The sequence below is a fragment of the Pezoporus flaviventris genome, unplaced genomic scaffold (assembly GCF_033815535.1).
Source record: "Pezoporus flaviventris isolate CSIRO_AGI_PZ_B2104156 unplaced genomic scaffold, CSIRO_AGI_Pfla_v1 ptg000007l, whole genome shotgun sequence".
Lineage (NCBI taxonomy): Eukaryota > Metazoa > Chordata > Aves > Psittaciformes > Psittacidae > Pezoporus > Pezoporus flaviventris.
In genome coordinates, this window is record NW_026892555.1 from 84,198,111 (window position 1) to 84,214,165 (window position 16,055).

General features: G+C 40.0%; 1 protein-coding gene across 1 annotated transcript in view; it reads left to right on the forward strand.

Moving 5' to 3' along the window:
- The window catches only part of PHLPP1 (PH domain and leucine rich repeat protein phosphatase 1), a 140,371-nt gene that overhangs the window by 78,232 nt on the left and 46,084 nt on the right, over window positions 1-16,055 (forward strand). Inside the window, exon 4 of the mRNA XM_061449316.1 lies at window positions 14,154-14,320. Coding sequence (XP_061305300.1) covers window positions 14,154-14,320 — 167 coding nt within the window. The remainder of the gene's footprint in view (window positions 1-14,153; window positions 14,321-16,055) is intronic.

Below are 16,055 nucleotides of genomic sequence, written 5' to 3' on the forward strand. Positions count from 1 at the left end.
AGAGTGGTGTGAGGTGCTGGCACAGGTTGCACAGAGAAGCTGTGGCTACCCCATCCCTGGAGTGTTCAAGGCCAGGTGCGACGGGACTTGGAGCAACCTGGTCTAGTGGAAAGTGTCCCTGCCCATGGCAGGGGGTTGGAACTGGGTGGGCTTTAAAGTCCCTTCATACCCAAACCATTCTGATTCTGTGACGATGAATCTTTCTACCATGGTTGTGTAAGCAAAGTGTTGTGCTGGAATTTCTCTGTCTTCACATCTTGATCCAGCTGGGTGGATGGAGTGAGACTGTTAGAACATAACAAAGGATGACAAATGTAACTGCCAAAATTTAGTTTTAAAAGTTTTGTTTCAGTGTTAATAAAACCTAAAATAATGTCTTTTTTTTTTTCTTCTTTCCTTATACAGACCCTAAAGATTAAATGGCTAAAATCAAGAGGTTTTTTTCTTGTTTAGAAATGTTGCTGAATCTCTCTTTAGTTTGATAACTATTTGAGGTTTTTGGTTTGGTTTTTTTGGGGGGGGGTATTAATAAGCAATCTTTTTATGTCAGTAAAAAAAAAATAAATTACTAACTAAAGCCTTCATAAACCAAATTCTATGCTGTACTTAGAGCACAGTTTAATATAGGATTTTAGATTCTGCATTATTTTGAACCTTCAGTTCCACTTTGATTTATTGCAAGGTTGTTTTTGCAGTTACTTGTTTTATCTCTTAATCCCTGCCACTTTTTTGATAAACTGTCTCTAAAGTAATTTACGTATCTTGAGCAGCTGAATTTTTAGTTTTGCCATGAAAGTTTTATTCTGTGCTGTCAGCACTCTCTCTTTGGTTTTCTAGTTGGGCCTAACTGTCCATCAGTCTTATACTCGATAGGGCTGTCTGTTATGCTCTTTACTACACTAAAACAACTTGGGTTTATATAGTACTACTTAGAGATATTTATGGCATGGTAGGTTTGTCTTTTTAGATTGCAGTAATGTGTTATCCAGCCTGTTGCCAGTGGTACAGCCTGGACTGTGGGCTTTTTGAAGAGGTCTGATTATTATGTCAAACTTTCTTCTAGCAGCAAGTATTGCACCTCCCACCACATGCATCTTTTAAAATGTCCTATAGGTTTTTTTTTTTGTAGTAAGTTTTAAAATTCTTTTTAAAGCCACTGTTCTGGCATCCCTGCTCTGGGCTGTTAAGCCTCAAGGTAAAATTCCCCAAGGCACATTTTATGAGATGGTGAGGCATGGCCTGTTAGGTTTTTGAGTTCTTGCCGCTTTGTGACTCTCTCTGGGAGAGTAGTGCCCTTTCATCTCCAGAGGCTTTGACATCAGATAAATGAAAGGCAAATCTAATGAGTGAGAAAAACAGCGGAAAACAATGAACTTCAGAAGTAGAGATAAATGGCCAGAAAGCCCCTCTGAATTACTGGCAGCACAAGCTTGTTCTGTGCCATGCTGTGCTTCTCTCTTTCTCTCTGGTTCACCCAAATGACTAACAGCATCGGGACGATAGCCAGCATGAGAACATATCCCCATGCACTCATGATAACCTCCCATTTTTCTTATGTAAGAGTAGAAAGAAAATACAGTTTCAAGTGTCTTTTTAGGCTGTGAGAACCAAAGAAACTTTCTGTGCTATTCTTTTTGTTAGCAAAACATGCTTCAAGGAAAAAATGGTGCTTCGATTTTCCCAACTTCCCACCTCCCAGCCCCAAAACCCGAGACTTGGGATTCTAGATTTGTGGATTTTGAAATAGTACTTTGCTACTTCAAGTTGCCTTTTAATGTTTGGGTTTTCTATCCTTAGATGGAAAAAGAGAGACAAGCATGATTGTATGCAAGGCAGTTGTGTGGGAAGTATTGTGCACTGACACTGTTTCTGAAGAACAGAAACAGAGAAACTAGTAATGCTGCAGAAATAACTCAAATTTCCTCCAGCTGATGCAGTTTGTGTCCAAGGGCTTAATTGTAAGGTGCATCATCCCTGATTTACATGTGGAAATAAATGAGAAAATTCCATCTTCAGCTCTGTAGTTCAGGCAAGCTAGTGTTTTCACACAGGATAAAGCCCCAACATTTATATGAGGTACTCTGCCTCAGGTGTCTGGGAGCTACTTAGGTTCAAAGAAATAGAAATATTCTTTCTAACCAAGAAAACACCGTGAAAAGCATTGGATGTATAAAGGAATGCAAATTCAGGAAGGGGGCTATTATGGCTTTCTAGCTCTGGGCTTCTAGTTGCTTGTTACGGGTTAAGTCACATGATGCTTACAGAGTCTTCCTTAATCGTGGTGGTATATGTAGTTCTTGCACTTTTGTGAATTATTATGGGTAATATTGAAGGCTGTATTTTAAATATAGATGTTATTTAATGGCATTTGTTTTGAAACTGACATCTGTGTTAACTTATGTGCAGTGGTAGTTTTTCTGCAGTCCTTCATGCTGCTGATGTGTCTGCTGAAAACTGAGGCTTCCAGTACTTACAAGTGTAATGGAAACTTTAATTATAAATTTTAATGTAGGTGATGATCCCTGGTAAAATATTTCAATGAAATTGCTCAGTTCAGTTTAACTATAAAAAAAATTTCATGTCTGTCTTCTGTATACTTCAAAAGAGCTAGAAGATTGTTATTTTAACTTTTAAATAACAAGCTTAATCTTGAAAGGAGACTTTGCAAAGAATGCTTGCTTTGCAGTCTTTCTCCCCACAGAATATTGGCAATGTTGACTTTTTAGTGGTGTTCCAGAATGAGGCAAATCCTAATGCATCACTCACGTAATAAATATACGTATGCTAGAGATTTGAATTCATGTTTGCAGAGGCTTGGGCTCGATTTAATTAAAAATGAGCATCACTCCTGAAGAATCTGATTCATTCTAACAGTGAAATCTATCTTAGCCAAGACAACTCTTGGGCTCTTCCTCAGTAAATTTTTGAAAGGGATTTGTGAATTGGTGTTAGAGTTGGTTTTCCTGTAAGTGTGTGTGCTGAGGTGAACAAAACTCCTGTTTTCAGAAGTTCAGGACTAGAATTATTGCACAAATACTGACCTAAATATCAGACTTGGTGACATACTTACTGCAAATAGGTCACTTTTAGATATGCTGATTTAGCCTCAAACAGAATATTTTTAAAAGTGGGAGATGTGGCTTGTTCGTTAATATTGATAGTTCTATGCCACAGTGCATTTCTTTCCTTTTACTTCCCAAATGCTGGAGTCCTAATTAAGGAAGCTGAAAAGAAAAACAACAGCAACAAATTTGGTCCTTTGTGTCTAATATGTTCGTTCTGTTGCCAAATGTTGAAAAATAAGCTTATGCAACTGGGAGGGGGCACGGAGAGGGAAGAAAGGGATATCTCCATGGCTTTAAAGAATTCTGTCTGCGTAAAGTTGACATCATGGTTCTGGAATCTGCACAGTTACTTGCAGAGCGATTCTGATCTGCCACTGTTTACTACTAGAATGTCAAATGCAGAACAGCGGGCAACGAACGTGCAGTTAACAGTGAAGAGGACATGATGAGGGCTTTCTTCAGTTGCCAGTTACAAAGCCTAGAAAGCTACACCCTTAATGTAGCGGGAGAGAGAGGTTTTATGTATAAGGTGTTACTGGGTGGGTGGAACTTCCTGTCATGAGGCTTATATTTGGGGTGTAGTGGCAAGCTCCTGCTGCTTGACACTTCTAACAGCTGAACTTTGTTTAACCTTTTCCAACATGTGAAATTGCTGTGTGTTGACTACAAAACAACTCATGACATGGATGGATTGGCTGGAGTAAAATGGGTTATCAGTCCAAGGCATACAATTAAATTGTGGATGCCTCGTTGCTGGCAGTGTTCAAGGTCAGGTTGGATTGGGCTTGGAGCAAGCTGGTCTACTGGGAGGTGTCCCTGCCCATGGCAGGGGGTTGGAACTGGATGATCTTTAAGGTCCCTTCCAACCCAAAGTGGGATGTTAACATCTGCCTCAGAAATTCAGTATTGCAGAGCTCAGGTAGGGATGTGTTACCGAATTTTGTCTTCTAGGAAATAGTGTGCGTCAGTGCATGTGCTGAGACAGGTTATCTGACCCAGCAGAACTTCTCCCTCTCAGCTTTAGAAGAGCAGGAAGCATGTTGACAGCTTCATGTGACAATTATTTCCTGCCTTAGTGCCTGGTTCAACCGGGCAGGTAGAGAAAGAGAGTTGATGAGAGACAAGAGCTATAAATAATGCATGACAGCTATAAGCACCCATGCATGGCCACATTAGACATGTAGATAGGTGGAGATGTACAGGCACACAGTGTATGTGGGCACATGCCACTGACAATTCCTACAACTGTGGCTGTAATGGCAGTGTCTTTACAGGGGAATAAGCTGTTGTGTGAGGCTTAGGTGCCAGGGTGGGTTTGCATCTATACAAGAAATAACCCTTCTGTTTAAAATACAAGCATGTCCAAAAAAAGATTATTGATTAAAAAACTAAAGAGTTTTCTCCCGTGTAGCTTTGGATTTTCCTTTCCCCATTTCAGTCACCTTTGTCTTCAAGTCTGCAGTGGAAATGCAATACTAAATTATGATGTCAGTGTACATTATGTTTAAAAAGTGCTAAAAGAAGCAAGAATAGCAAATCCAAGGGAGAAGGGTGTGCTGCTGTCTTGGTCTTATTCCTTTCATGTCAGTGCAGAATGCTCTCTTCATGCATTTATTTGCACCATGAAACTATCAGAAAATAGCAACAGATTTGAATTTAGTTTTGGCTGTACAAGTGAGTAATGCAGGAGCCTGCACAGCAGTAGTCTCCATCTTTTGTCAACCTGTAGAGACCTACTTGAAGCAGCAGTGTAAAACCAGCTTGTTAGCTTTCTTCTCTAAAGTTACCTAGTTCTGACCAGCTGCCTCAGTCCTTAGCTATTTTTTCATTACAAGTTTGACAGGTGTGTTTGGAGTGGGAGTCTGAACTGTGTGAAGAGGATGAAGCTGGTCTGACTCTAGTAATACGGTTTTTATTTCTGCTGAGGAAAGAGTTGTGACTGCACACAAGCTAGGTGTTACAGACCATATTTATATAAATCAATCCTCTAGAATTTAAAGAGGAATTCTGGAACTTGATTGGGGTTCTGCAAATATATCTCCAAAACAGGGGACCAAGATGATCAGTTTGTGCAAGAGCATTATGGGAACTGTGCTGAGGAAATGCAGTGAGCAACAGTTGAGTGCTACTGCAAGAGATGTACCTGCTTTTAGCTGTGCTTCATCCAGCTTTGAGCTAGTGAAAGATAAGCAACTTCAGGACTCTCTTCCTTCAGCACAAGAAGATTCTGCTCATTGATTGCTCGTATCCACTTCTGCATGTAGCTTCATCTTTATTTCAGATACTGTCAGATGCTAAACGTCTGACTTTCTTTCATCAGGAAAGGTCAACCAGGAGAAAGACTGAAGTGCTGCTTCCAACTTCAGTGTGGAACATAAACTTTGCAGAGTTTTTAACATAAAATACGGCCTTCAGCCTGTAAAGAAGGCTTAAAGCCACTAGTCTCATGGTTAAATTAGCTCTGCATTGTATTTGCCTTGGCTTGCCTGCTAGCTGATTGACCTGCCTCATATTTTTTCTAGATATTATAATGAGCTGTAACATCTTTACAGAGTTCATTGTTGCAGGAATTTTTATTACCGAGCCTCAGTTGTCTCTGGAGGCATTAAGGACAGGTTTTTGTAATGGTTACTGGTCAGAACCAGCTCGGAATACCTTTTTCCAAAGCTTTGACAGCAGAGCAGTTCTGTGGCAAGTATAGGAAAAAACCTTCTGCAAGGGTAGATTTTTTTTAAGTTATTTGGAATTTTACTTGTTATAGTGCTACCAATTTATACTTCAGAGCCACTGGGTGCATTATCTCCTCGCCAGGTGTCTGTTCAGCCTCCTAAGCAATGGATGTCACTTCTCTGGAGAAAAAAATATGGAGAACTTTATCTTAGTTCCCATGAAATCTGAATTTCTAGATGAGTATTTTTGCTTTTATCTTTGCTATTGGTTATCACCTTTGGTAATTCTACAGAAAATTGTTGTGTGCAACAAGCACACTGTTGTAGTAGTTAGCAGTTTCTGATATTTTCTTGTGACTTTGTGCATGTGTTTAGATGTATGATTGTGATTCTGGGTTGTCATGTTTATGTGTGTGTTGGGGACAGGTTGGATGTCAGGGCTATGCTGGTCACTGGGAGGGTGACCATGCAGTAGTTGGTTTATTTCTTAGGCCAGTAGCATTTGGAGGCTTGGAAGTGAGTCTCTATACTAGTAGGACCTAAGAATGAGTTTAGTATAATGCCAACATCAGTGGCGTCTTTTGAAAATAGCCTTTAACCAAATGCAAGGCTCTGCAGAAAGCTTGTTTTCTTTGAGTATAAATACTGTCCAGGTTTCTTCACATTTGTGAGACTAAGAAGCACCATTAGCCTGTTTGCAACAATGGATTCAACATCTAGTGAAGAAAAAGCCTGAAAGGTTTTCTCATTTTTTAATAGGGCTTTTTTTTGAGCTGATCCTTACTTACAGGAAATGCGATGACTCTAAGTTTAGTACAAGGAAACCTTTTTTTCCTCTAATACCATAAAATGACAATATTGAGATAATGTTTTCCTCTAAAAATAGATCCCTAAAAATAAACCTACAGCTTCCTTTTGGCAGTGATTACAAGTATTTGAACATAAACAAACCTCTGGTTTCCACTCGGAACTTGACTTCCTTTTTTGTGTGTGTGAAATCTTCAGTGTTTGGGACCTTTGCTCTGCAGTCATATCTGGTCATCCTTGATGTGGGTGCCTTCTTGACATCTCAAGTCTGAAAGCAGAAAGCTGGGCAAAGCAAAATTGAAGCCAGTTTTGTTTCTCTTTTGATGGTAACACTTAAAAGTGTTCCTCCTCCTCTTTCCCCACAAAACCTATTCCTTTGCGCCTTTTGTTGTTGAGGCTAATTGATGTTTTGGAAATGAACTTCTGAGTGTGTTTCAGTGCAGTCTCTCCCCTAACAGTTCTGGGGGGAAGCTTGGTGTTTTGGCTCAGCTGATTAGTTTTCCATGTCACCAAAATGGTCAAGTTGGTGACTTCAAGTTTTTCTCTTAACTTCTGTTCTAGAGAAACTATAGCTTCACTACTTTTTACTTTTTTCTTGCTGAAATTTAGGGAGTCTGTGGTCCTTGTTTTGGACTTGCTGCCTTCAGTTAATAATAAAGTAGTTATTGAAGCATTGCAGCCAAGAGTGAGAATGGAAAACTAGCTATCGCCCACATATCTGGAATAGCTTTCAAGTAATGTCTTTTGACGCCTCTAAGTCAGGTTCTGATATTATTGAAGCTGAATTTGTGCAGCTCTTGCATAAATACAGGAAATCATCATTGTGACTTACAGCTAGAAGCTCAGCGAGGTGTTGCAGCTGTTACCTTTTAAGGTGCATTCAATCCAGGAGGATCCCAGTGTTTCCAGTAATCTCTGGGGGTAGAAGGATGGGAGTGAGCAGGGGAATATTACTGTGCTCTTAATGAATCTCAGGGGAACTGAGGGGTGAGCAGATCCCATGAGACTGGAGGAGGCTGCAGAGGCTGACATGTTGCACAGTACTTTGATACGTGTAAGGGGATAACTCAGCTGGTCTTGAAACAGATTGGCTGTAACACTGAGAGCCTTTCCAGCCAAAGGAAAAAAAGGAGAGGAATTAGCAAAAACCCATTTTAGGGACATTTGTTCTCCTTAGGCTTCTTCTGTAGTGGAGATGGAGGAAAGTCTCCAGGGGGAAGAGGGAATGAGTGCTGGAGACCAGTTTTAGGCCCTGGGCCAGTAGAACTATATTCATGATTGTATTACGAAGTGCTTGGGTCAGAAGGCCTTTCTGAGTTACTGTGGCATAGAAAGAGTTCATCACGTTGTAAAATTAATCCGTATGATGCAGTTGTGTAGGAGAATGTAGGTCAGAAACTGAGGACCTAGCATAACCTCTTACTGAAAGCAAACAAACAGAATCCGACCACCCTCTCCAAGTGGGACTGGGAAGACTCCAACAAATCGGGAAGTTTAGATTGGATATAAGGAGGAAGTTCTTTACTGCGAGGGTGGTGAGGCACTGGAATGGGTTGCCCAAGGAAGTTGTGAATGCTTCATCTGTGGCAGAGTTCAAGGCGGGGTTGGACAGAGCCTTGGGTGATATGGTTTAGTGTGAGGTGTCCCTTCCCATGGCAGGGGAGTTGGAACTAGATGATCTTAAGGTCCTTTCCACTCCTAACCATTCTGTGATTCTATCTATATTAAGTCTTGCTGGCAAGAGTCTGAAATCTATAGTAAATGCTGAAAGGAAGTCTTTGCTCATCATGAAGTCAGCTTGCTGGCAGTATATATCATAGTGAATAATTAAGTCTAACACAAGTTGTAAGGAGAAAAAGGGATATTTCTCATTTTTTATGAGACTCGCCTGTTTTGCCATATTTATAGATGAATTGTTTCAGTCAAGCTGTTTTAAGGGTGTTACTATGCCTTGCTCCACCAAGTGATTCGAATTACAAGTATATAATGTCTGAATTATGAGTAATACTACATCTAATTACTGTTCCTTAACTTCAAGTTGCATCTTAAGCCTTGTCTTTGCAGGGATGTTACCAGTGTGAACATCCCAGTGTGATTGCCACCAAGATAATAGTGTTGATGTAACTTCCTGTGTAATATTGATACCAGTACCTGACCTCTAAAAGAAGAGCACAGAAATACTCATATTCTGGAAATGACTTCAGGTACTGCGAAACATTTCCAAATGACAGGTGACAAATGTAAAATTTTTTTTTTTTTGACACATTCTCGCTTCTGAGATCTTTACTAAATCTGGGACACTCACTTTCAAATCTGTGGAATTTCTTCTGGACTCCTATCATGAACGGTAAAGGAGCACAACTTCTGCTTAATTACCTGCACATTTCTCCCTCCACACACACATTTGCTACTACTGTTTTCAGTTATGTCTCTACAGCTTTGCCGAAGGGGCAGAATTAGAATTGAGCAATTTCTGCATGCTATATAAATCTTCAGAGCTAAGAAGAGGAGAGAGGGCAGGGACAAGAATTAGTCTTCATGCCCCCATGTCTTGCTGGCATGAGGTGTTCGAACCAGACGCTTTTTGGCTGCGTTGCCTGTGGAGGAGAGATTGGGCTTGAAGCTTGTGCCCTGTGAACGCTGCCACACTGTGTTTGCTCCTGCCCTTCATCTTGGTAGGCAATTACAGTGCTTACTTGTTGTGTTGCCTGTTGGGTTTGTGAATCTGAGTGGCACGTGTTCAAGCCTCTGATGAGTTTTATCTCTTCTTTGCAAGGCCCTTAGCTTGAGTTAGCACGCATCTAATTCAACATTCAAAAGAAAACAAACAGGAGAGGATGGAAAAGCCATTACCTTTTCACCCCTTGGACTGCCCATTTTGAAAACTGTCATTTAAAGGTGAAAATACATGGCTTTAAAGACGAGTTTCATTTCTCCCTCCCCCCTTCATTTAGGTTTTTGGCATTAGCTTGTTTACCAGTCTGAACAGTTCTTCAGCTCTTGGCTGTGACTGAGGGCACTGATGTGTTTCCTGGCTGTGGAGTTCAGCTCAGCAGAGGGAGGCCTTTATGCCAAGCAGGGCTTTGATGTACTAATAGAAAGGAGGATTAGGATTTGAAGCAAGGTTATGTCTGAGATGAGGAGAACCTGTTTGCTCTAAGTGGTTGGTTTAGATATTTCAGGTGTATGTATTGCTGTTAAGCCTTATGCAGGAGGCATTGGTGGGATGTGGTGATTATTTAACTGTTTAAAAACAAATCCTAAAGGAGAAAAATTACACTGCCTTTGCATTAGCATGTCTACAGCAGGTATAATTTAACATCGTCAACTCAGTTCAAACAGACTGGGAATTTGGCTGCCTGTACATGTGGGCTGTTTAGTCGTTTTAATTGTCTTCTATTGAAGTCCTAAATAGTAATTTCTTATCTGAATAGAGCTATAGGGAATGGGATGAGGGTAAACAGGAAAAAGACATAATTACGTTGGTTTAAATTCACACCACAGGTCACAGCAAAAGATGTCCTTGTGTAAACAAGGCTTGTGTTTGTCCATACAGCTGGGTTCAGCTGTGTCCACTGCTGACATCCATTGTCAGCAACACATCATTTTTGTCGTATAGCCAAGGCTTTAAAACAAAGACGATAATCAGTCTTGCTGCATAGCTCAGTGACAGAGGTGGCATTATACTGATAGACAAAGCGAAGTGGATTTTAGCCCTGTGTAGCAAGAAGAGGCAAGAGTATTGGCTGATACAAGTATTTTTCTGTTTTTTTTTGTTGCCAGCTGCTTAAGATTTACAGTGAACCCATACCATACTTTCACCAGTCTTGAAATACTGTTTACTTTTTAAAACTGAAAATAATTAAGAAAATTGAAACACCTTGGCAAAACATTTTAATTGAAGATAGTGCTGGCTTTTGTGAGTTGTTGTTTATACTTGTAAATACGGTTGTTTATACTTGTAATTAACATGTTTAAAAGTGAGTTTTCATATTTGGGAGACTCCTAGGTCTTTGCCTTGGGTGCCGCTCTCAGGTGGGAGTAGCAAAAGCCATACCGCCTGAGGGAGGGGCAGCTATTTGTGGTAGTATTTGCAGAATCCACTCCCTTTTATTGCTGCTGGGGGAAAATTAAAAGCACAATGACAGCTTTTTGGTGTTTGCAGAGGATAGATCCAGCTCTCTTTGTATAACACATGCTATAGTTGTATACCACTTCTTCAAAACTGCACTTCAGTATGCCTTACGTGGAGACCAGAAAAAAAAGAATTTAAACCCACTGTAGACCACGGCTGCGTAGCTGAGATTGCAACAGGAGCTGGAAAAGACTCTTCTATTGGACTTCACCGTTTGATGTGCCAAGTTAAATTTGGCCTTACCCTCTTACAACTCCTCTAGTGTTACAGTGAGAGACATTGCAATACAATGATTGACCATGAAGTGTTGAAAAATCATATCCAGGAAATGGAGAAGGCTGCAAGCTTCATCTTGTTTCTTTGTGATTAAAAATCCTCAGTGGACTTCAAGAAGTACAAGATTTTTCTATGTTTTTGAGCTACCCTGCTGTCAAGCTGTTTCATGTCTTGCTTCTCTGGCAAAGAAAGAAGCTGACTCTACAGCTTATGCTGTAGCTACCATAACTGAGAGGGAGTCATGCACCATCTTCCGAGAAGGTCGTTGCCCCAGCCATTTCCCCCATGTCATCAGTATAAGAAATGCAACAGGAATTTCTTGTGAAAACAAGTGCTAAGGATGCATGCAGTTTAGGATGTGATGAGAAGATGTTCCAGGGCGATTGGTCTGGACAATGGCTTCTTCTGACTGGAGAGTCATGAACTGTGTTGCTTGTGTTTTATATTAATATGTAAAGCACATGGAACAGTTATACTTCTAAGTTTTCCAGATGAAAACACCAAACAAGCTATAATGAAAGCTTGATGCAGGTTCCACATATGTCTAGAAAGCCTTTCACTCTAGCATTGCTGCCACACTGGCACTCTTAACCATTCCTGTTGGAAGCATGGGTCTGTTGAACCCAGCTCAAATAACTTGTTGGGGTATTTATTTACAGCAGAATGTCTTGGTTTGCTTTGTTGTTTTATTTTTTGGATTTTCTTTTTTGTTCCAGTGGAAACCCTACTTTCTGCAGATAATGTCCTTTACTCCGGATGCTTTTTATTCCTGTGACTGTGAGAGATAGTGTAGTCAGCATTTTCTTAGCCTTTATCAGCTTATCTCTGCAGTGATTCCTCACAGTGATCCAAGGAAACCCAGTGCTTTATTAAAAACTGTATCAGCTTTTGGAAAAACCTGTTCATCTTAGTAAACAATAACAAACACACACATGCACAGTCTTACTGCATTTAAAATCAGTTGAAGATGACTGCAAGATTGCAGTATCCCTTTGTTGTTCCTTTTTGTAGCCACATCAATTGAGAACTTCAGTACTCAACTTCAAAACAACTGATGAAAGTTTCTGGTGAACCAAAGGAAGTATTGTTACGATGATGTTCTCCTTTGTCACTTTTCTTTGCTTTTCATCTTGTTCCTCTATTCTCTAGGAATTTATTACAGAACAGTATTGAGCAATAAAAAAGTCTTTATCCCCACCTTTGAGAATAACTCTGTGTATTTATATGGATATTCCTTCAGTAACAATTCAGAAGTTAATTCTTAGAGTACTGTTTAGCTAGCAAAAAAAGCTTCAATAAAATTACAGTTGTTTACAGAACTCCTACCTTTTAAAATACAGTTTTAACTTTCACAGTTGTCTCTCTGGTGGAGGCATCATTCAGTATATGCCAATTGCACGAAAAGCTTAATTAAATTCTTTGTGGAACAAAGTGTTTCCTGTAAGGAAAAAAATAACAACAGCAAAACAAACAAGCAGCAAAGGAAAAATAACCAGAACATAAACCCTGTAAACCAATATTGCTTTGGATTTATTTTCACAGGGCTTGATGATATTAAGAAAGGATTTGCATCCTTTTTTTGAGATCAGAGCAGAATTTAGACTTGTTTGGCTGCTTTATTGTGATTCACACTTAGGGTTACTGGTTTTGGTACATTGGATATTTTTAGGGTAACATGCCTTGCTAATCCCTGCTAGGTTGCTTATTACTGTTCATATCGCGTTCTAAACAAGTAGTTGGAGCGACAGTGTATGTAAGCATTACACCTGAAATTACACATTCTCCTTTTTAATGTAACGGTTGTCAGCGCTTTTTAATCTCTTGTGTTTTTGGTGTGATGAGAACTGTAGCATGCCCGGCAGGGTCTGGCAGAATAAACAGAGTGAATACCTAGATTATTCAGAAATAACTGCTCTGAATAGCCTATGAATAATTTTTGTCTAATACTACCGGGGAAGAAAAATAGTAGGTACAGTAACAAAAGGACTGAACTAATTGAGTAACAAATTCAAGTGTTTTAATGGATGTGGGAGGACTGGATTATTAACGGTCGCATTAGAGAAAAACACTGCACCGTCTGTTCTTCTCGAAGCTTATGGCTGTGTGTTTATAATAGAGACCACTTATCCTGAGGCCCATGTAGCTTGCATTGGAGAGGAAAAAAAGGAAGGAAAAATTCCTTGGCTGTCCTTTCAGTGGCAAGTTGCTTCACTTCTGCCAGCAAAACCCGATGTCTCTAGTTTCAGGGTACTTTATGGCAGGGGCTGTACCTCTGCCGAGAAGGTTGCGTGGTGTCTCCTTCATCAGAGTTCAGAAGCTGTTATAGACTGCCACTGGTCATTGATTACGAGTTGGGGGTTTGGTTTGTTTTTTTAAATAAAGACTAATAAATAGAAAAAAGCAGCAGGATGTAGTTCACTCAGCTGAATCCCACAGATTTGGTAAGGGGTGGAGCTGGTGTTGCTTGAATTTGTTGGCTGTAGTTTTCTGTGCAGTCATACTAGCTATATGTAGTGCCAGGTGGTATGATTTCTTCAGCCTCTGTAGACCGTTTGTTTTACTTTCCCTTTTCTAGAGCACAGTATTAAACCCCCAAAGCTCAGTTTTGTTTTTATCACATTTTTATCACTTTTCTAATTTTTTTCCTAGTTTTCCGAGTCATTGAGAAGAGATCACTGCTTGGTGTTTTGCTGCTGCTGTGATATATTTTTTTCTCCTGTAAGATTTAACTGGGATAGGTCTTTCTTCTGCCATTTAGTACCTGCTTTTGATGGTGATAACTGTTATTTCTTTGCCTCCACTCACTGGGTCTACGGGCCCATCATGCAGCAATATGGAAGACTTCTACACTTTGGTTTTGCTGGCGTTACTTGCTAATTAAAGACTGAAGTTTATGTCAGATCTCTTGGCCATAGAGTATCATGTAACTTCATTGATGAAAATTAATCCATTTCATTTATTAGTTTGACAAGCCTTTGTGCTTTTCCTGCTGCTAGCCATCTGTGGACCTGGTTTTGGCACCGAGGCAAAGCAAGAGATCATGACATAGCTTGCATGATATAAATTGCATTAGATCAGCTATGTATGTGGACACTGATTTCTGCTGTACTTAAAAACAGTTTATCTTGTGCTAGTAGAGGTGAAGGAAATGTTATTTTTTGATTACAGTATTTAAATATTGGTGTACCTCTTGACTTCCAGATTGCATCACAACGCATAAGCTCAGTGGATCTTTCATGCTGCAGCCTGGAGCACCTGCCTGCCAACCTGTTTTACAGCCAAGACCTCACTCATCTCAATTTAAAGCAGAACTTCCTGAGGCTAAACCCCAGCCCATCCACAAGCAGAGCGCTTAGTGAATTACAAAGGTAAAGTGCTATGGTTCTATTAGTCTTCCTCTTCCCTTGGAGCCAAGTGACCACTGGTTTGAAGGAGCTTTCCTGAAAACTTACTACCTACTGTTAGGGAGCATTGTCCTGGTTGTAATGTTTCAGAAACTGGTTAATTCTGTGTGATAGACTAACTTTTGTAAGAAACGTAGTGTTTTTGTTGTAAATAGAAGGCTATTTTCAATCCAAATGCAGTTTTCAGAATGCATTGTTTTTACCTACCCACTGTAGTTCTTCATTGTGTGATGTCAAACCAATGTGAGTTGGTGAGTTGCATATGAAAGGACCAGGTAGGAACAGTACTGTGTGTGACTACTTAGCTTTTTGTTACTCCCAAGTAAAGAAAGCCCCTGATTTAATAAATTCGTGTCTTCTTTCTATTCTGCTAAGCCCTAATTCTTCCTCCCTAGTAATTGTGACCTTCTAGTTGCTCTTTCCACTGTAGCTCACCCAGGAATGTAACAAATGGATAGATGGCAGCACAATTTGCGATCTGAATGATATAGTATGTGGAATCAGCAGCCTTTCTGTATTGAAAAAGATGAATGTTTCCATACTGAATTTCAAACTTTGATTTTAATTTCAGCGGTAACTGAATTGCAGAGTAGCTCAGGATTGTATTTGTGGATGGCCCTGTTCAAACAAAATGTTTTAAACCACATTTCTAAATCCTTTCGTCTTTGACAAACAGCTGAAAAATAAAGATAGAATATGCGGACTGTTGTATTTTTATATAATTCTGATTGTGTTCTGGAAAAAAACAAAAAACTTGGCATGATGGAAGATAAATGAACCCAGCAGATCTGCTTCACAAACAGAGCAGGCAGTTTCCAAGAGCTTATGAGCACAGTCCGGAGAGGAATACTGGGTTCTTTCCTGTTAGGGTGGTGAGGCACTGGAATGGGTTGCCCAGGGAGGTTGTTAATGCTCCATCCCTGGCAGTGTTCAAGACCAGGTTGGACGAGGCCTTGGGTGAGATGGTTTAGTGTGAGGTGTCCCTGCCCACGGCAGGGGGGTTGGAACCTGATGATCTTAAGGTCCTTTCCAACCCTAACTATTCTATGATTCTAAAAATTCTGTGAATGTCGGTATGTGTCTCCAGATAGCAAGAGGAATTTTAGCGTAAGTTAGGTGAGAAACATGGAGAAATAAGGAATGTCTTTATTTTAATGAATTTTAATAATTTTTCTTTTTTAAATATAAGGAAGTGTACAGAACATACGTGATTATATTTTGTCCATGTACATACAGCTAATTCTGTTTGGGATTAGAAAGCAGATCATTTGATGGGCAATGTTCAATGTCTCTGTTCTCTTGGTACTGCAGTTGTAGGAGCAGCTGAGGAGTCTTGCTGAAAGTTAATTTTTTTTCTCACTAATATGAGCCTGAATGTACAGGAGTAAAAGAGTTCAGGTGACCAAACAAAATTCTCCTGTTTTTTGAGATTCTGCATCAGGAAAATCTGAAGAAGTGGCGTCTACCTGAGGTGGTGTAAAATTGATTGTCTTGTTCTTCTGAGAGCTGGTCCTATTCTGTCAGTGAATCATAGTTTGCTCTGCCTCCTTTGCTTTGAGCTTGTCAAGAAGGCACAGAAAAGGTCTGTGAACCTCTGGAGCAAAACCAAAAAAGATTAGGAAGGTTGCACAGCATTGTTTGAGTGGATCAGAGCCAGTGCCTTGAGAACTCCTGTCCCTTTGTGCTAACCTTCTCTTTG